The sequence below is a fragment of the Sinohyriopsis cumingii genome, unplaced genomic scaffold (assembly GCF_028554795.1).
Source record: "Sinohyriopsis cumingii isolate HCF-2022 unplaced genomic scaffold, ASM2855479v2 utg002822l, whole genome shotgun sequence".
Classification (NCBI taxonomy): domain Eukaryota; kingdom Metazoa; phylum Mollusca; class Bivalvia; order Unionida; family Unionidae; genus Sinohyriopsis; species Sinohyriopsis cumingii.
In genome coordinates, this window is record NW_028316313.1 from 146,874 (window position 1) to 170,008 (window position 23,135).

The 23,135-nt window shown below is 35.9% G+C and overlaps 1 protein-coding gene across 1 annotated transcript in view; it reads left to right on the forward strand.

The window, feature by feature from the left end:
• LOC149770034 (transient receptor potential cation channel subfamily M member-like 2) overlaps positions 1–23,135 on the forward strand; it is a gene marked incomplete at its 3' end in the record, with an annotated part of 72,620 nt that overhangs the window by 5,878 nt on the left and 43,607 nt on the right. Inside the window, exons 2-4 of the mRNA XM_089949499.1 lie at positions 4,234–4,283; positions 7,920–8,054; positions 16,353–16,407. Of these exons, the coding sequence (XP_089805625.1) occupies positions 4,234–4,283; positions 7,920–8,054; positions 16,353–16,407 (240 nt within the window). The remainder of the gene's footprint in view (positions 1–4,233; positions 4,284–7,919; positions 8,055–16,352; positions 16,408–23,135) is intronic.

The window sequence follows — 23,135 nt, forward strand, 5'->3', positions numbered from 1 at the left end:
ATTTGTATGCACCTGTAACTCCCGTTGGTGCTAATTACATGTGATAAACTGTGATGATTTCTGAAAAGCCAATGTTATTGAACAGTGCTGGTGGTCGAATGAAAGTTATCGATGCACCTGTGGCAAATGCATAATTAAACCTGTTATGAATTTTAAAAATATTGTCTTATCACAAAGTGAAGGTGGTCGTTTGTGCGAGGCAGCTGGGACAAATACAAGCAAGTATGCAATCAGAAACAATAATGCGTCACTCTGAAAATGGCAATGTCCCCATGTGGCTAATTTTGAAAAACACGAAAAAACGTCGGCGATAGTAACATTATCCAAATCTGCTGTAACACAAATGCATGGAACTGATGGAATATTTTGATTGCTTGGAGCAAATCCAGCGTTGTTAGCAGAAGCGGCTGCAGCAGGTGCAGAAGCTGCAACGTTAGGGGTTGTTGGAACTGCATGGCAAACGCAATAAAACTTAGTCTCGATGTCTTTATGCGAAATGAATTTTCATCAATAGTGCCACGCACACGTGAACCCGGCTTCGTCATACTGGATTTAACAACAAGACCTGGCACTACTGGATCTCATACGTAAAAACATCTCAACATCCCTTGTATTTTAATACGAATGGACTTTGCCTGTTGAAGCTGCTGATTATGTAAGCCAGTACGATGGACCTGGATAACATATACTGTTTCGTTCGACTCTGCCAATACAAATTCTGTTGGATAGACACATATACGGACATCTTCTTCTTGAAGCGTTGCGTGCAGTTGCTGAACACAACCCGAAACCACATATTCATTTCCATTAAAGTACATTTAATACTCCACAAAATTTCCATTAACATTACGGAAGTTAGTGAGTTTGACGACACGGTATTGATTTGGATCTAAGACGATTTGCCACCAAAATGATTTGTCTGAGTTTACTAGTTGCGTTGTTCATTCGATTCAGGTGAGCTTGTGATTTTTGAAGATCAAAATGGTAATTTTAACCGGCTAATGCTGACATTCAAATATTTTTTTATGACACCAGAGGTACAATTGCAAAGAACATGGCTGAGATCGCTGAAAACGGTGGAACAATAGACGCAGGCGTGTCGGTTGAGTTTATCAAAGGCACTGTCGATACATCTGAAAGTGCAACAAACAATATGTGCAATAAGAAATTGCTAACGTGCCCTTAAACACCACGTGTAGTAAATTCATGGAGCTTTGCTATGGGAATATCAATCAAACAAGACAAGAAAAATCTGACGCAATCGTAGTAAACTAGTAAATCTTATATCTACGTCATAAAAATAGTCCTAATAAACCTAAAGGTTACATCTTAAAGGTGCTCGAGCCCGGAGCATACTTGTATCGCAACATAACTAAAGTCACGTGGGGTCGAACGGCAATGGTGTTAAATAACAAGCGGCATTTTGATCTTAATTATTTATCAGCAATATACAAAAAATTACAAGACCAAGCAGTATATGCATGGAAAGTTACATAGTTGCTTTATCATCACCGTTGATCACTGGAGATGAAACTGAATGTGAAGCACTCCATGTTTATCGTAACGGGTACGTAATCGTCATTGGCATTTATGCATTTGATCAAATTATATCGTTGTATAAATACGTAAGGACCTCGTTGATTAAGGTGGAGAATCTATCGACGATGTGTAGGATCAGCTGGCAGAGGATGCAGACACCGATAACAATTTTGCTCAACTTCACGAGGAATATCTGGGGAAAAGTGGTGTCACCGTATTATCTGTCATATAATTTTGTTAAAGTTCCAGTATAAATTGCTCGTGGAACCACCTTGATATATTATTACTAACTCAAGGATGGCTTGGAATCATTACATAAACAAATATTTAAACGTTGACATCACATAGAGATGATAAACTTCTAAGGGATTGTTTATATAACAGTAAAGTGATATTCACCGCTGTATCCACCTCAGTTACGGACACGAATGAATATTTTACACCACATTAACTCAAGTGAGACGAAAATAACTAGGCTGTTAATCTACAACAAGGACGATCTTGTTCGTATAAAAAGTTATTGAGCAAAAACTATCTTTTGAGTAGAAGATGCTGGCGAGGTTGGTGTCTTATTCAATGAAAAGGGAACAGAAAGCACAGTCTCCGGAGATTTATGTATTCTTGAGGCAGAGGTTTTCTATAATTGTATGGCAATTGTTCCGGCAAATAAAGTTAACTGGCATGTGTGCATATTGCGCCTGGACGTGATGAGACCGGACAGGGTCTGCCTGTCGAACAATTGTGCTATGCGACTGTATTATTAGACAAACTATGATGTACCCTCCTTCTTACCGACGTCGAAAAATAATCGAAGTGGAAAAGCAGCTTCGCGGTGAAATTACCATGAAACCGCGATAATTGTAAAATCGTGAAATACAAACGACCACATTTGATCGTAGATGCTATTTGTGGAATTGCTGTGGCAATGACTTACGTCTTGGGTTTACTGAAATCACGTCAACAACAACAATTGTAGGTGCACTAATTTGAATTATTGTTGAAGCTATAGCAATGGCAACCGGTTTGTCTGGTGGGGCTAGTGAATTAATTTCGATGAGACTGCGTTTACGAGTACGCTCCTATTCCAAATGACAACCAACCATACAGAGCAGTCTCAGTACAACCATTGATCTGTATCCAGTGGATATCGATGATAAAATAATCAATATAATCGTCAATATAATCGAGTTTCAAAACTGTGCTGGCGGCAATGAATATCACAGGCTATTAAGAGCATAGATAATGACTCGAAAGGATTTTACACATCAAAAGTCGAATATAAACAATCTTCGCCTGTACAGAGGCCTCATTGTTGCGTGAACGATCGGCTTTATATGACCACGTTGTTTGGAAATATTGACCTTTATCGCGTGTATTATCAGAAGATATGTTTTACATATCGATAACAGAGGAATTAGTGGTGAAATACTGTTTGGCAATTTTTGATCCCGTTGAATCACGGATGCACGACATAGACTCGTCCCCCATTACTAGTCGCATGCGTAGATTATTAAATTTCTAAGCATGCATTGGTCGCACTGGGCTAGATAAGTCATGTGGATAGAAGCTGTAATGTGTTTCAGGGATGCAAAGGGGCAAAAAAGGCAAAACGCTCACTTAGATACTACTTGAGGGGCTGTATATGGCAGAATTACTCCACATACCTGTTCTATCTTACGATGTCATGTCGAATCTCAGTCTCTGAGCTTTAAATCACATACAGAATACAATTACGTTTCTCAATTAATCCTTGCTAATGATTGTTGAGTCAACTTTGGTAGTTTTGAAAAAGATTATAACGTTTGAATCTAGGCCTGACTTTCCACCCACAGTCTTGACATGCATGTTGCGGCCACCTTCATGTTTATTATGTACGCTAATTTAAAGTTTGGTACATATCACAAACTCTAAGTAACCTAACCTTGCATGTGTTTTGCAAAGATCACAGCCAGTGTTAAGCCTAATAAAATAGTATATAAATGAAAATCATAGAATATAAATAAATATAGGTTGAACTCAGTAATTTCATGCATACACCGTACGATATGTAACCTGCCCCAAAGTGTTGAAGGTGTCGTAAAAAATGGAAGTTGTTTGCATTTAGTTCTGATCAATGTAAATAGAATAATGCGTGAAATATATAATCACATAATTTGCTAGGAAAATAATGTTTTGCCCAGAATTTACCTCAGCTTTGATCCATAACCAAGTAAATGTCCATTATGAAGACTACTGATTGATTCACAGATCTATATAATATTATTTAAAAATGTTTCCTGTCTTCCTCTAATTATTTTTGAATCATTAAATTCTACTTGTTGTTATCTATCCATAATGAGTAGTACTCAGTACCGTATAACATACACTTGGAGGAAACGTTATAGTGGATCTAATCACATGACAAAAATGTAAGATTCATATGCAGAACCATGACATCTCAAGTTAGAAGATTGCGATATATTTCACTAATATCTGATACTTACGTGTCTAGCTGCCCTCCTTTATATCCGGTCTACATATCCATAAAACAGTCGGTTATCAGATAAACACTGAAAGTTTTATCATTTGAAGCAGATAAAGGCGACACTTCTGATATTCCCCCACCCATATCCCAGTGGATATAGGGTATTCCACTCAATACACGAAATGCTAAGAAACATACATACACTGCTTTACAGTTTTGATATCTTTCAGCCAACGAGGACCTGGTGAAGAATAACATTGCCGCAGACAAGAAAAAGATGGTTAATCTACCTCTGTCTTTCCTTTCACATTTTATCTACCTACCTACTTTCAAAACAAACGATTAACTTTCCCTTCCTTTACAAAACAAGATAAATAGTCTTTATTGTCGATGTTGCGATTTATGTCTAGACATAAAATTTGTTTCTGATTCATTTCTTGTAAGATTCATAGAATTAAATTATATAAATCAGAATTTTCCATAAATGTCAACTAGAGATGAATCTGTTTAATCTGATGTATTATACTTCAAAACTTATAAAAATTGTAATAATTATTATACTTTAGCGAAAATCATTCAATCTCATTACATTTGAAAATCTTGTGCCGGTGAGAAAATAAAATAACAGTGTGACGAAGAGCTTTGCTGTTGCCAAGATAACAGAACTGGATATACGCAAAATATGAAGAGAAATATTCATATTTGGAGACAATATGTAGCTCACAAACACGCTAATTAAACATGGATATATATTACAAAAAGCTAAATAAAAGTTGAATATGTGTATACGATAGTAAAACCACTACGCATGCCAATAATCTTAGAACTTGAATTCGTCCATTTTCTGCCTTTCTGTTATGAGTCACAGGTAGAACTGAGGTACATCAAAAACGTATGCGGTTCAAGTTATTAAGCAAACATATATCCATATTAATAGAGACGGTTCATGAGGAAATAATCTTCATATAGCACCCTAACATGATGCATATATAATCGATATATTTCCTTCATCTCCGTGATAGTTGGTGACTTGTGTTTGTCTTCTATGGCTCAGAATGCAAAGTAAGTCATCATCATCAATCCCTTAACCCAAGAGGTCGTTGGGGCACCAAAGTTGACTATACAACCAATTTTCGACATCTTACCTGTTCTCTACTGCTCTTTGGGAATCTCCAAACCCCATGTCTGTCAATTCCTTAATGTTTTGTTCCCACCTATTGTATGTCTGCCTCTTCTTCTGCACCCTCGCACTGTGCCTTGCAGGATTGTTTTTTCTAGTCTAGATGATCTTGAGACATGATTATACCACTTCAGGTTGCTCATTTGTACAGTGGTCAAGAGGTGTTCATAGGATACGGTGGACCATTGGATCTTGTTGTGGACTTTTGCGTTGGTTACATGGTCAACTTATTAGATGCATAAGGTCTTGCGGTAGCATCACATTTCGAAGGTTTTAATCTTTCTTTGGAGATCTGATGTGAGCGTCCATATTTCATTAGCTGTCAGAAAGGTGGATATGACAATCGAGCGCATCAGATTTTTTTTTTGGAACCCAAAACAACTGTTGGGATATTTCCATATTGGCCTCAATCTTGTTTTTGCTGCTGTTTTCTGGGCAATCGTGGAAAGTATTTTTGGTTTGGAGCCCTCATATGAGATAATTGATATCAGGTATTTGCAGCTTGCGACTCTTTCCAGCTTCTGTCCATTGACCTTTATTTCTGCACTAATGCCTTTGGTAGTGTTTGTAATCAGTTTGATGTTTTGGCGCTAATCTCCAAACCGTATGCTGTAGAGGTCGTGTCGAGGCGCTCAACCAAGTCAGCTAATTATTTTCATCTCCTGCTCAACAACCAATATCATTTGCGAAACGAAGGTTGGTGGTTGTTCTTTCTCCGATGCTGACAGTGCCCTTGTGGTCATGCAAGGCATCCTCCGTGATCCATGATCCTTTCCAGAAAAAATATTGAAGAGCGTAGGTGACAGTATACATCCCTGTCTGACTCGAAATTCTGTTTGAAACCTATCTCCTCTGCTGCCATTGATGACGAGAGCACTGTAGGTTTTGTCATAGAGGTTCTCAACAACCTGCACCAGGTTTAAGCTGATGTTGTACTTCCTTGTAAATGCCCATAAAGCCGCATGTCATATCCTATCAAAGACCTTTTTGAAATATATAAAGACGTGGTATAGATTATGCTGATGCTGAAGGTATTTCTCACAAAAGAGTTTGAGATTGAATATTTATTGTGTGGTGCTCCTTCCTGCTCGGAAGCCTGTCTGATCTTCAGCAATAATTTTCTATGCTTGAGGCTGTACTCTCTTGAGAATTATCTTCAGCACGGCTTTGCTTGGGTGACTGATCAGACTGATGGTTCTGAAGTTTTGGCATAGCTGTCGGTTTTCGTCCTTGGGACCACGGTGACCAAGGATTGAATTCATGCGGCGGGCCATTCTCATGTCTATCATATCACGTTTCAGGTTGTTGTTAGGACTGTGACTGTCTCTTCTCCTTCTTCTTGAATGGGCTGTGTTGGTATGATGTGAACGACGGCTAACTTTCTTTTCTTTAGTGATCTAACTGTAATTTCCACTTCCTCATGAACAATGTGGATTTCATAAATTTCTTCTGCCTGAGGGCAATAAAGTACTCTCGGATCTCCTTGGGTTTTGTGATTGTACAATTCAGAACAATATTCTGTCCATCGCTTTAGGATCTCTTGATCTTAAAAGAGGCATTTCCTGATTTGTCTTGGATGGAGGTAGTTTTCCCTTGTTTATATGTTGTGAAAACTTTCACCAGTTGATATCCCAATTTGCTGTTATTTCTACTCACACTGTCGTTGATTTTGCAGCATTGTCTTTCTATCCAGGATTCTTTTGCCTTTCTCATGCTTTTCCTGGTCATTTGTATCTCTCTGTATTTTCTAGCTCCTTCAGTATCTCTTTGTCCCTTTTTCAATTCTCTGCAAGTAAGAATACCAAATATGAAAATATGGTTTTGATCTTTATATATATCCCTTCTAATAACTTTTTTCTTTGAACCAAAGTGGGTTGTATAACAGAAAGAAAGAAAGATGTAGCTAGGTAACGATACTGTACAATGTAGAATTTCTACTAGCATTACACATTGTTGATATTATCTGGTTTTCAACTTTTAATTTTTTATTGTTGATTCATAATTGGTGCACATGCTTTCATTAAGAAGTCAACATGAAAGGGCAATTTGTTTTATTCCTTACTGCTTCTCAAGATCATATAATTGTATTTTTTTAGAATAGCAATTTGGTCAACACACGTTCATAATAATGGCTGTTTCAACAGGAATTAAACCTTTTAACTTTATTATGTTTCAAACAGGTTATTCTAGCTTGTTTCCGATAGTGGAAAATATTTGTATTGACCTAGAAATTGATGAACCATAACGACATCTGTTATGTTATGTAAATTTATATCAGCGCAAAGTATATCCTTGATATTTCATTGTTTTAGTAGTCGTAGGCCATGAAGCAAATTTAGAGAATTATTTAAAAGAAATTGTGCCGGCTGCAACATATAATTGTATTGGTGCCTGTTTGTCTTTTTCTAGTCTTCTTGGTTTAAACCGTTTGGTTTCAATGTTCTAAGGCAGCGTATTCAGTAAGATTCCTTTTCTTTCTTGGTTTGGGAACTCCAGTTGGGGTTGTGAGCAACTGCAATAAGTGTTTGTCTTTTTCTAGGAAAGAAAAGGAATGTTAATCATCTGATTACACCAAGAAATTAAATTTCATGGGACAAAACAATTTACTTTAGAATGCTTATATAAGCAACAATCACTGGTGCATCTCATGACTAAGTAGATGTTATGCCTGGATTTAGTCTCTTCTTGTACGTTTGCTGATCAAGCTAACTGTGTCTGTAAATTGTACATTTTCAGACCTTCAGTCTAGATAACATGATGATGCATGCCATACAGTTTGCCAGTGCGGATTTCGTGAAGCTACTTTTAAATAATGGTGTCAAACTCGAGACGTTTTTGACAGTCGACAATCTGCTGCAGTTATACAACAATGTAAGTTCACGACAAAGCCGGTGAGAACATTTTCCTTTTCGATTTAAGGTGTGCATGACAGAGTACCAAATTTCGTTCAAGCAACTGGTACGAATAAACGTTGTTAAAAATCAGCTAATGCTAGTAATGCAATATACTAAATTGAATTGGCTTGAAGTAAAACCAGAAATAAAATTGATGATTTCTATTTGGACACTGTTATTTCCACGTTATAAAAGTTGTACAGCAGAACCAGTGCACCCTAGATACAGTTCAGATGAAATTAACCGCTACGCGAAGTTACATGTACGCCATTTAGCAGCAAAAATTACAAACTCAGAAGACAAAAAATATTGACCAATTAATAGAACAGTAACCAAGCGATATTGATTCAGAACTGGAAATTGATTTGACTAATTGTATCATTTTCTGTATGATATAAACATCAAAAAACAATTGTAAACCTGTGATCAGCTGCAGAGCAGTTTTTCCTCTTTTTTGACACAATTATTTGTCATATTAAATATGGACTGCAGATTGTTTAGTTTAATAAACGTTCTCTTTATATGCTGATGACTTGTTTGGAGCAGTAATTTAGATATTGGATTCAAAATCAAATATACACAACTTTAAATAATGTATGTAGGTTAAGCCAATACTGCAAGATATTAGGAATGATATCGATTCGATAATGTGTTCGATTAAACTTATATTATTTAAGAAAGAATTTATAAAATATTGGGGATATTTACGCATTAATGACCTCCGTCACCTCTTTCCCCTCAATACCACAACCTTTAAGTTTTTAGACAATACACCTTTTTATAATGCACTCCCCAACAGCACAACTTCTTTTTTTCAGTCAAATTAGCACCATTTGTTTTCTTCACGATCATCCATGTTTAGTAACGCACGCAATACAAACTATGCAGACAAAGTCAATACAGAATATATATTTGTTTACGGATGCTCGCAAGCTAAAGACAAAAATCACCATTTCAGCTTCATAAATGGAGATCCCCGTAGCAGACCGCACACTTAATAATTTGAGTATTATGATGCCGTCGAAATGAGTCACTAAAAGTTGAGGAAATCATGAATCACAAATTGAGTGAACATTCAAGTAAATGAAAATTTGAATATGTTAACTTGCATTTCTTACTCAACTCTGTGAAGATTCGAGAGTAACATCACAGGTTACACAGATTTAATAAGGATAAACCAGGTTCCATAAGTCTAATGTTCTGTGTCATATGATTTGACTATACTTAATAGGTAACTTATATGTGATACAACAAAGCACACCTATTTAATGGGTGGGTTAAAAGTTAAAATTATGAACAAATATACTCTAAGAAGGGTAACAGTTTCAGAAAACAAACTCAAATTCTTCCTATACAATTATATTTTAACATATAGAAAAGAACGGTACTTTCATTTGGAAGATAATAGGACAAGGTATTGAGATTAAAACAATAATCATAATGTTTGTAAAATAACCTTACCTTGTGGGCTTATAATGAATCATTTATGGTACTTTTCAAGTCTTTGAGTATAGGGTTAATGTTTGTACTGTACTATGTTGTGCTGGTTTTCAGTGGCATACAAAATTGTGAAAACAATATGACGACTTACCCCTGAATGATATTTCTAAAGTTTAACTTTAGTGTCGCTTTCTTTCTATCCAAACAGTTTAAAATCACCCAACAGTCAACACGTCCGTTATAAGTTAATAAGTGCTATACATTTTAGTTTAAAAAGATAATGTTGTACTTTCGGTCTAAACGTATGAAAATTAACTTCACGTTCAACAATGAAATAGAAATGATAGATGACTTTCAGAATATGGTTGGACTATATTTCTTTTTCAGAATATGTTCTCAATTGTTTTCTTCATTGATATTCCAGAATAAAATTCAGTGGCATTTTTAATGTTTTCGTTGTCATATGTCTAATGTCTGTAATGTTTATTGAAGATAACATGACCAGCACATGCATTTGTTAGTATCATTATCGCCCTACAGGGACCTCTCAACAAGATATTTTATTTTGGCTGCAAACGCACATGTTTTTTAATGGATGCAGGTTTATGATGCAAATGTTTAAACATTTCTGGAAAAGATGGACGCAGTTTGCTGACACAATGTCCTCAAATTGTTAGTATTATTCTTCCAGTATGGTTTTAAGTTCTTATGAATGTTTCGAACTAATTTCACAGGACCTCTTAGGTATTTCAATGCAAATGAAACTCTTTATAGTCATTTTCCAAATTTGTGATGAAATCTGATGCAATAATTATACATCTGGGTGAATCAATACTGTCTCACATATGTTCAATTTTTATGACAGGCAAAGTTCTCCTAATTTACATTACCCGATCATAAATAATAAGGGGCATGAGTACTAAGACCTCGCAAATCCAGCACTCCCAAGTTATATCTTTTTAGCTTATTAGCTAAAGGTTATCGATCCATCTTTGTGGCAGGTAGGTAGAGTGACCTCCCCATTATAAGTGGATTGGCGCTAATTCCTGAGATACTTCAGTTAATACCTCTGCTCGTCCTGAGTAGCACGCTCTGTACAGACAGACCTCTCATTTGTTAGGTTTTCTACCTTAAAGCAAGCACTGGGAGTTGTCTCGTTGACGAAAAATAATACCCCGTTCATAAATTTCCAACTTTTTTGATCTTTATTTCTTCGACGACAAAGTATATTTTAAGTGTCTTTGTGCCTCACACACTTTGGTAACATTAGTAAGTACTTGGACTTGTTGCGATTGCGTTCCCTCATATTTATATAGCTATATTTAAATAGACGTAGGTCTGGTGTGCAATATAGACAACTAATATTGCAATATAAGTTCCGTTACTGTTTAATATATACAGATATTTTTTCTATATTAATATATTGATATAGTCTTAGTGTCCACATCGGGGTTATATATAATGCTTGTACCTGTATAGGCTAGAATTTGGACTTTCATGCCGGTAACATTCTCTTATAATTTGTATTTTAGCATCCGCTTTGCAAGAATCAATCACGAAGCTTCATGCATTTGTATGTGCATGTATCTTGTGTATTATATAAAAAAACTCATCTATCTGGCTGCATAGTTTCCACAACATCAGATATGTACAGAAATGTTCTATATCCTTATTTTAGTCATATAATCGAATTCATAGTTACTGTAAGCGACACTTTAAAGATTGCACTTGTATAGACAATAAGGTGGTATGTCCTACATGGAACATTTATTAGAATTGAAATTTAGTGTACACTTTGTAGGTAGATTATTGTCATTATGTATTGCTATGCACGTACAAGTTCATACAAGAGGATATGTGCAGGGCTACAACCTGTATATTTTCTCAGCTGTATTTTCTCTGACAGATCTCGACCACTTGCAAGATCAGAATGAATTTCTACATATGTAATTTACCCTGGTTATCAATCCACGAAGTCAAGTCGAAATTGCATTTAATCGAGAGAAGTCAGTTCAGTTATCACTGAAGGGGAAGTCACAGTCACGTTGAGAGACGAAGACTTCATAAGTTTTCACGCTTGGGTTCGATACCATATCACTCTCTCACAAGTCCGTTTGTCATTAACGGATATAAATTGATGCACGAACGCTCAGATTTACTGGCGCCTACTACCATGGGAGGTCTGTCTCCCTAATCATCTAAACAACTGTTGCCTGCTCAACTTTCCGGAAGTAGTTTACTATTAACTAAAAGGTATAATCTACTTACAAATTGTTTCCATGTTATGCCAGAGTTACCGATATTCTGAGCTGCTTGCTTCGTCAATTGCATTAGAAAATGGTCAACTGATATTAAGCTTATTAAAGAAGCCCTCATGAATAAACAGTTCTCAGAACCAGAGGTAGAAAATCGCACAAGCGAGATGACACCCCCCAATTTAAATGGAGTGCCTAAGAGCACATTGTAACACTATCGACATCAATATCTCACATGTATAGCTTCCTACTTTGTCTCCTTGGCAACAGACACCATCAATCACAAACAGAGACTTCCATTGCACTACTAATCAAACCATGGAATCATCGTGGAAAACAAGATAACGGAGAAAAACAAAGACCGATCGGATCTTCTGTCCAATAGTGACTACACACGTCTTTCCAAAGACTTTAGCCCTTTGTTGTAAGAACTAACCAGGCTGAACTTCTGTCAAGAGCCTCCTTGGTTCACGGCACCCAGACTCAGTGAAGAAAAAGCTATTTCAGTGAATTTAAACCAAATGTAGTTGCAGCAAAATGGGTCAGTATTACTCATAAAGGCACTGCTTTGATTGCCACAAAGAGGCTAGTGTGCATGGGGAATAGGAGGTTTCTATTTAATTTCTTTCTAATGACGACCCCTCATCTCAAGACCATCTATGGAACCCATTGCAAATTCTGAAGTGATACTTAAGAAGGACCGAGACCTCGCGCCGACACAGGTGAAAGTCTTTCGTACGTCTCACAGAGGGAAATGATGACATATGAGCTAGAATGCGTTCGACCTTGATAAAGTGGGGAATTCGTTTTGTAGATCGGAAAATAACCGCAGACCAAATTAATGTGCTTCACAGATAGGTTCATGAAGTTAGGGCATTTGCCACAAACATTGCAAGAGAAACTGAACCCCTGATGGCATTATCCATGTCGTGTGAGGGAGTTTATAGTGTTTCAATATCATTATAAAATGCCAATCCCGTCTGGTGAAACTAGTAGCCGTGGTGCATAGAGGTTACCTTCCCATATCATTTGACCGCTTCAGAAGGATGTGGCTTAACGACTACCTCTGGATTTGTGGGGGACGGTGCCTTCCGCTCCAGTAGTAACTGATATGTTCGCGGTATTAAGAGCCAATTTTTTTTATCAATGGGACATCATTCTATCAAACAGTTAATTAGGTGGCCTGATAACGTTTTGAATGTTTGCTATAAGGATGTTTTCTTTGAGGTCGCCATTTGCGATATGGTTGTAGTTCTCCCTAATATATTATGATCGCATTACTAGTATTAAAGAAATATATACTATTAGAAAAAGATTAGTTTCGAAGAAATGTACTGTGACTTACAAAAGTACATTTCTAGAAATGGAAAAATCCAAATTTGATTTGGTTTGGTGATTTAGGGCACATCAACACAAGTTCTTGGTTATTTAGTGTTGAGGCAATTGGAGTAAAGTTCCTTGCCTTGTTTCTTTAGAGATGTACTTAAATAGTTTTGTATTTTTGATTAGCTTATGAAGCCAAGCATTCAATAATTGCAGTCTGTGAACGAAACATAGTTTGCTCAGAGAGGATTACACATATTTTGTCTATGATTTTTGGTATTCTAGTTATTCTTTATTGTCCAATTCATGTCATTTTTAAGATATGATTCGCAGGAGCTGATATTATGAGAGACAACTATAATAAACTTGGCGTCGTCAGTTGCATATTATATTTGTTATGCGCAGTGCCATACTAGCGCACTGTGAAGTGACCCTGAAATTTGTAATCTCCAATTGGTAGTTCGCACATCCAACAAAGAGTAGAAGCGGTGTTTCGCTTTATCCTCGTTCTTCAGAGACCGCCAACATTTTTATTTGACCCCCAATTTTCATAGGAAGGCTTGGTGTTTTCTCAGTGGGCTACCAAAATTTGATGGAAATAACGGTTGATGAGCTTAAATACTTTTTTAAAAATATCTATTTGCTTGAAATTATATATTTTGTTGCTGAGAATGATACTATTCAACATTATCATGATTATGCGATGTGGATTACGGAACTATGTCTTAACGTTGAATGTTGATGTTTGAGTAGAGAAAAAAAAACAAGTAAAACAATTAAAACTTGGTAAAAGTATCAGACCTAATAAGCTGATAAATTAATTTTTAATTATGTTATTTATTGTAATCATATTTGTTATTAATGTTACAAATTATTGTTAACAATCTACTAAATGTATTAGACACCTTTAGCACAGTAACTAAGCAACTTTGTTGACTGAACTGAGAAGTTTATGTTGAAGCTCAGGCTGGTTTCTAACAAAATATGTTTACTGTGGATAACATTTTAAAACTTCATGGCTTACTTACAAATTCTCTAAATTCAAGTAAAAAAATTATATTGACTTTTACAATTACTGATTTTGCAAAAGCCTTTGAAAATGTCATAGTACATTACAAGCTTAGGAAATAATGGGACAGATATGTTTTGTTACTACAATACATTTTATACATTAAACGGTTAATAGTAGACATACAAATAGCAATATCTGGTCCGAGAAATATGTGTGTGAGTGAATACACAAGGTGATTGTTTATTATCTATTTATTGTTGACGTTTAAACGACTTCAAAGATTAAGGTTCCCTAAATGAGATTGCAGTGAGATATTTAATTATTCGGAAAATATTCTTTATAATTTGTGAAGATCATAAAAAAGTGTCCATTGAAGCAACTGATGATTGAAAATGGGTCCAATACTTTTATAATATATATCACCGAAACGTAAATAAGAAAAGTAACCGTTATGGTATAACAATGAATTTCGAAGCAAACTGGGCTTTCAAATGGTTCAGATATTTTGTAATAAATGTCACATAAAATTAAGTACAAATAAATAAAAAGTATTATGGTGTTTTCAAGGGTCGAAAGAAGTGCAGTTGCAGTTAATGACCTATTTATATACCCGTTGGAACTAGAAATAGTTAATAACGTTGACTTTCTTTGCATTGTGTTAGCTTAGGTTGTACATTTATTGAATGAAACCAAAGGCTTGCTGGACAGACAGGCTAGTTAACCTTTTCTTGTAGGTGTAACATTTTTGTACATAACTTAGATCATATATTAACATTAATGTTTTGTAAATTTTTTGATATTCAGAAGTCCCAAGTTTGAAATATAACACCAAAACTGCGATGCAAGCAAATGGAATAGAGAGTCCACTTAAATGTTTGAAAAGAAGATCTGTGACTCTTGATATGTTGCAGCTAGATTTTATTTATGGTGAATTAGGGACAATGTCTCTATGAAAAAATATATACATGTACAACCGTAGTTTGAAGCATTAGTAAAACTTTTTTAGGCTTAGAATATAAAATATGTTTATTTTGATTGCATTTAAAAAATATATTGATCTGAAGAGTAATTATATCAGTTAGTATTTATCACTTGCCAAGCAACGTATTACCTGCAAATGTTGTTAAAAACTGGCATTAAAGGATAGAAGATTCTTTGAGATATACTTTGTCTGTGGATTTGACTTGAGAGTTCAGACATAAAACATATCTAATTTTCGTTACGGTACAAATAATTTTAAAGGCTATTTTAAGATGGAGGACATCCTCACGTAATTTCCATAATAAATCTGGCATATAAAGGATACATCATCTTACCCATATTAAACACAGTTAATTAAAACTATGCAATTGATTGCAAAGTTATTCTCTCTGAATTAAATACAGAGAAGTTTATAAATCTAACATTGCTCGTATGCTATGATTTAAGCAGATCTAATGCTTCAAACTACGGTTGTACATGTATAATCAATACTATAACTTATATATATATATATACATGTGTGTGTGTGTGTGTGTGCAACTGCTGCCAAGTGAAGACCAGATGTTGAATACACACCAACAAATGGGGACTTAAAAGTCAAATGGGGATCCGAGTCAATATGTAATATGATACATTACAATTAATGAAGATGAGAGAGGGAACAAAATGATTCTTGTATGATTTATCGATGATGAGAGAGAGCAAAGGCAGATGATGAATGAAAAAAATTACTTATATTTAGCATTTATGGTAATACTGACGTTAGAGAGGTACAAATGATACTTGACCTGATAACTATACAATTGATGATGATGAGGTGAAAAACATGGTGGTGGTGAAGGATAAAAAAGGACAGTGAATGAATATTGTCCCTACAGAGCAAACTCACCTTTTTACATGGAAGTCCCTATTTCGTCCCCTTCAGTACTCACCTTAACCTTTATAGTAAAATCCAGCCTTTGCCAAGGAATTCTGTGTGTGTGTGTGTGTGTGTGTGTGTGTGTGCGTGTGTGTATTTTCTTGAACAATAATGCAGTTGATTTATGATTTACGATCCATTTATAAAATTATGTACATTTATTACCTATTTGTTAATTGTCTCTTAGTGGTAAATTCGCATTACTTCATTTACAACATGCATATTTTTTGCTTTAATAGAAGTATATGAACTGACGATAAATATGTCATATATTTGGAAAGCTTAGTATATGATGCATTACCGTTATATTTTTTATGTCCATTAATATATTTCTTTCTTCACCAGGCCCCTTCAAAAAGTATTTTCAAGGATTTGTGGTCGAAGAAAAAAGAAGAGGTATGTTATTTGACCATAAAACAAATTTTAATTTTAGAATATTTCTCAAATTTTCGATTTAAAGTTGCAGCTGTGGAGACAGAATTATCACTACACAACCAATCGATGCATACTATGAGTTATCCTTTGCACTGTTTGATCCCCAAACTAAATAACAAAGACCTATAAATGTGAGAATGTTTACATTGAATGTCAAGGTTGTGGTAGCAAATCAAGTTTAGCCTTCGCACGAAATTTCGAATCAGCATGTATGTTCTCCTAACCAGTTTGAACAGAGATCAGGTGATATTTGACATTTATGGGGCCATATTTTGCATGGGATAACTTACAGACTCGTTCAATATCAATATTTTAGACTAAAACATCCAGCGGAGGATGATAACTCTTAACATGTAAAGGAAAATAAATTTCAATTCGACGTCATTAAATCATCTTGTCTCGCGTACGCGTTAACGCTAATTTCGCTAAAAGTTAATATCATTTAACCTGTTAAGAAAGGACATAATGCCCATACAACTGAGAACCAGACTGAGTGTTTCCATGATGTAATGTGACATTCAATTGTGGGTTTTTAGAATTTTGAAGTTAAGACGTTGTTCTAATCATCCTATGGCATACATTTAGGGACGATACTTTGTAGAAAACAACACAATTATCTCTGGAAATGTAAGTTATAAAGATAATTTGTATATAATAACATATATTCGGCAGCAATATTAATATTGCCCCAATTCATTACTCCGGAAAATGCATTACCTCACCACATTGTATTCGGTTAACTTTCCTTTATACTTCCAAAAGCAGCCTTTCTGGAAAGACTAAAATAATATCTTTCGGTCTTTATATTATATTGAAAAATGGAAACAACTCTCAAATATTACCTCCCTTTACAACTTTTTGGTGGCTTCCATTTGAAAGGATATCTTGCAGACGATTCTATAAAAATATATTGCTTATATTTAATTCATTAAATTTCATTTTCATTGGTACAGTGACAGAAAAAGAACTGTTTTATATGGTTCATTAAACAGGTAATACAATCAGGTCAATTTCGTCTTTGCCACATTTGATCTCAAATAGCAACACACATTTTTCCCGGTGGATCTGTATCTTAAGCATATTCTCTCATTGTAACTCGTTATTCAATATAAATAATAGCATCATACTGCCACAAGTCCATATTCCATCAAGATTTAGCACACACAACCAGAAAACAATGCCACTGAGTTATCGGTATGTGAACTCGTGCGTAGCGGTCACAGTCGCATGGCAACCAAGTAATTAATTCTCATATATCTACACATTCTGAATCCCTGTTAAAGAAATGAAGGTATATAGGATTAATTATAGAAGATTACAAATATATACCAAATAGAATGGAGAGTACCAATCTCTGGATTCTACGGAAGAATGCCTAAAAACGCTAGGCAGAATTACTATTTAATACAAATAATAATAACATATAGGTTAGAGAATGTTAATGCGTACCATGCAGAGATTCGAACCCAGATCCGCGGGTACACGACATCCATCATCTTTCCTGCACACATCAGTCCATGTTCCATCACGACTCATCACACATCACCAAAACAATGATGCTACTGAATCTGTGTAATACGCATTTGTTTGTTGCAGACACACTCAAATGGCGACCTAGACGGATGGGTAACCCGACCATCATTGCATTTATTGCTATTGCGAGTGTTTACTAACTGGTCCGGTCGACAACGAATGGGCGATATACGACTGCAGTTGTCACGATTCACTTTTCGCTGAATGTCGAGATGTCCATCCACGTGTTCATACATCTATGGTAGTCTATACCAAATGCTCTGCACTAGGATATTTCTCATCCGGACCAAACATTGATCTCTCAGCTTATGGTGGACAAATTTTACTCATAAAGGCGTCCTCCAGAGTCTAACTACCCTCTCCGAACCGATATTGTAGTATACCACCACTTTTAATGGCAAGTACTAAGGACAAAATGATGCATCTAGACGATAAGGTGTCATCATTGCAACACAGAATGGTCTGTCCATGGACCCAATTTGTACAAATGGACAATCGACAGCTAGACGAAGTGGATAAGATGGAAATGCTTCATTCATCTGATCGTACAATGGAACGGACAGAATTCAGCTCTAATGCAGCTCCAACATAATGGACGAAACGATATTATACAAGACAAAGATCTTTCCGATTTGAATTTCGATTTTAATCTAACCGGACCAGGCTCAATTTCCAAAAATGAAATCTCCATTGGTTCTTAACGTGGCCAACTCATGCATGTTAGAGATCCTGTTATCCACATCACTCAGCTATCGTATAACCTACTTTCCGATAGCACTTGCCACATCATGCATAGTCAGTGAGCTAAATGCCCTCTTGTTGGATGCAACCTTCATGCAGTTACGCTTGTCCTAATGATACAACCAAGTTACTTTTCCAAAAACAGGTTGCCATCACTGGGTAATCACCAACACATTTTTCGCTTCCTCTCATCGATCAATACGTTGATAAAGGCGAGACCCCAAAATCCCGTGCTCTCTCTCAAGTATTATCTGATTTGCTTGGAAGATATCCATATAGGTCTGCCTCTCAGGTTTTGAAGCAAGACATATCACATCAACCTTTCGGCGCTTGGTTAAAGGGAGAATATAACTGACCTCTCTTGGGAGCAGGTGTACACTGACCTCTCTCAGGAACAGGTACGCCCCATGAAAATCTAGGCTTACGAAATACGCGCAATTTCCATAAGCCTGGCAATCGAACGTTACGTCTCCTGTCGAGACGCCGTAGTCAGCTGGATGACATGCTGAGACCACTTTCTCAGCTTTTTGTGTCAAAGAGAACTGAGCAGTTGTAGCTGAAACGACAATGCAATTCTGTAACTTGGCGGTATTGGCCACATTCATTTGATTTTCCTGGAAACACTTTAAAGGTTAGACCAAATAGGTACAAAATCTCATAGCGTTATACCCGTATGCATAAAACTAAGGTATCCCGTTGTGAAAAATAACATTAGGAGAATTTAATCAATTGGTAATAAAAGAATGATTACCAATGGTGACTCAGGTAGATGTGGGATAATTAGGATTTCCTCCACCACTTGCATATTATTCTAATGTAATGTGGTCGGGTAGTCTATCTACCGAAGAAAGCAAATATTGTTTGGTACATAAAGTTTCTCCTGTATTACTTACCTCATCACATTAAAAGCATCCCTTCTACACTTCCCCTGCGAACATCCTTCAAGGTGTCGATCAAGTAAATATCGTCTTTCAACCGCATATAAATCTAGCTGTATAGCTCTTTGAAGGGGTACATAACCTATAAGCTTTGCTTTCGTTTTAAAACCGTACCGACATAGTTACGTTTTTCCGTCTTTGCGTGTTCGGAGTGGCTGTATTCAGAGGCAGCAAAGACAATTATTCTAATGTAATGTGATCTGGTAAGTACTATAAGAGAAAGAAATATATTTCTAAAACAAAACCTTTTTATCATTATGTAATATCCTTGGCCCATTGTCTGTTTGATCTAAATTCTCGTCACTTCACTTGATTTCCAGCATGCATAATTCGTGCCCGAAGTAGGTTATATGGCACTGTGGATGAAGCATACCAAAGTAAATATCATTGTTATTGTAGTTGTAATTACCGTTTGCTTATGCATATTGTCACAAACTCAAAATGCTCAGTGAAAATGTGCCACCTAATAGATGTTTCATCCTTACGACAACATTTAGAATAAATCGAAGCTTATCAAATGCTTCAAGTATTGCATCATGTTTTTGCTTTGTGTTTAAAATCACAACTGTATTTGATAAACATAATAAACATGGTTCATATGGTAAGACATAGTAAGTATAGTATGAGAATTATATGGTAAACAATCTCCATTTATTTATATAATTTACCTCAATTAAATATTTGTTGTCAACTTAAATTAATGAACATAGTTTAATATAGCCCTTCAACAACACAGAGCGATACGTTTTGTTTAAAGAAAAATCTCAGCCATATCGACCTTGTTTTGCCCGATAATCGTTCTACTCCCCGACTCCAAACTTGAAATAATTGATCCCAAATATATGTATCATTATTCATTGATGAAAACGTGGAAAATGTTTAGAGTGAAGTCTTTACAAATACGTGGTACCAACCAACCATGTACACAGGTTCCATTTTCTAAAATACGTTTCCGATGTTCGGATTTCTAAGAAGTAAACTGTTTTCGAAACTTTTCCAAAGAAAATCTAAATATGAAAATGTCCTTTATTATAAGAAATGAGTTCGCGTCGACACTGATATGAATTATAACATGACTCATACTATAAGAACATATGTTGTTCTCATGCATTTGTCGTCTAGACCTCTTACACATTTCTATAACTTGATTCATATATAAATTGACTTCTGGTACATTTAACTTTTCTTTTATTTACTAGGTCTCTTTAAAACGTATGTGCAGTATGAAGGAAAAGGAGGAGGTATGATATTGGACAGAAAAAATATATTTTATTGTTGAAGATTAATGTACCCTTATTAGACTAAAAGTTGCATGGTACTATGTTGCAGCATTTTTTAATCTAGACAGACCTGGGACTGGCAGATAGCGTCAGCAATACAGAAACAGTTTATGCAAAACTTTGTTATCTTTCGCAGGAAAAGGAAAATTAACACTTATTGATATTGGAATGTTTATATTTAAAGTCAAGGTGATTATTCTTAATGGACATTAGCTTTATCATGACATTTCGAGTCAGGGCTTAGATATCCTTTACCAATTTCAAAGAATTTTGATAACATATGTTACACTCATTTTGTCAATGGATGAGCCAGGCTAATTAAGTAGTCGGCAATTTGGAATTCATGGTGAGTGCTCTTCCTATCATTTCCGAACAATCAATTGACATCATTCTGACAAAATCCATGGAGACATGGTACTTATGTTTCCATTTTCCTAAAACGATCCATATGGATTGCAGAGTTGGTAGCCCGAATGCCACTTTGACTGAATTTAATTTGTTTGCATTGTATATAATATCTGGATAAGAACTGTGTTCAATTACATTACAGTGATTACTACGGAAGGCATAATTGTATTTCTTGATAGATCTGTATTGTTTGTTTTGTGTATGCATTAACCTACCCAGATAAAATTATGCGAAACTTACTATCAAGTAATATATTAATTGAGTGCAGATGCACAAACAGTTATGACTAACATCAGGAGTCTTGAACAATTTAAGTGCTGTGTTTTAATTGGCATATTTTTCTGATGCATCATTCCCATATCATTCTCATCGGTATAAAACAATATCACGTCAATACTACTTTCTCTCGCCTAGTCAAAGGTCTTTTTAGCGTAATATGGTATGATATGGCCCTACCAGGTCTGATTAAAGTTTGTATTTGATTTGCTATCCTCATTATGGTGTCCATAGCAAATACATTGTTCAAACATTCTTGTCATCACCTTATACAGTTATGATGAATCTTGAAAATATTAATGTTCAATAGGTTAGTGTTAAAGCACCATGATCTTATTTCCAAGTAAATATTGGCAAATGTCCTCCTGCGGGTCCCGGGTTGTAGAATTGGCCAGACGTGCCTCACTTCGTGTCGCAAGAGGTGACTAAGTAGAGTCAACCTGTTTGCCGTGGGTTGCGTCGCGTGTCGGGGGAGGAAAGGATCCTGGTAGTTGATCAGAGGCTTTCCGATGCAGTACACTACTTTGGCCTCTAATTCCTCTAGACAGGTGGTCGGGATGGGCCGGATCTCGACAAATCGGCTGGTTACGTCGAGACCTAGGAAGTCTTTATTTACTCGCTCGCCTACTTTATATTTCTCTTTGTATCTGTCTTGATACCACCGTTGTCCCTATAGTATATTCCTTTAGCTTTCTCTTTTCCATGTCCTGGAAGACTTCCTAGAAGGCGGTTTCTTTACGGATAAATCAGGAGGTAATTTTAACGAACCAGGAATGTGGTGGCTTCACGGGCTAATCATAGGTAATTATATCGATTGAGTATAGAATCTGTGTATCCCTGGCGCTTGAAAAGTGTTCCCTTGTTTGTCACCATGGTGGGCGGAAAGCAGGATGCTGAATTTTAAACAATCCTAAATGGAAAATCAAAAATCAGAACAAACGTACAAAACCTGTATCAGACACAGATGACGAAAATTGTAGTGCGGAGTCATTTTGAGGCTTCATGGTTATACAGCCTAAAGATGCCTCAAAACCGCCTGCCGCACTATCTCCGTTTGTGATCGAAAGAGAATCACAGGATGATTGGCACTGCAAAACGTATCAAAAAGTTGAAATCGGGTTGCCTTCTTGTTGAGCGAAATCGACGAGGTAAAACAGAAAATAACAAGAAAATAAAAATTTTCTTCGATATCCCAGTAACTTCATTCGCTCACACAACAGTCAATATGTCCATAGGCTTGATTCCCTGTCGTGACTTGCCTGGAGTCAGCGATACAAATTTAATTGAAGGGATAAAAAACGAAAGTGTCACTGCAGTCCGTAAAATACGCATTAAACGTAATAACAATCTGCAGGACACCAACATCATAGTACTCACCTTCAAACATCTAACAGTACCCAGAGTGGTCAAAGTTGGCTTCTTGCAAGTGAAAGGCGACATATACATTCCGAACCCCCTTCCATGCAATAAATGTCAGAAATATGAACATCACGAAAACCGCTGTTCAAAAAACAAAA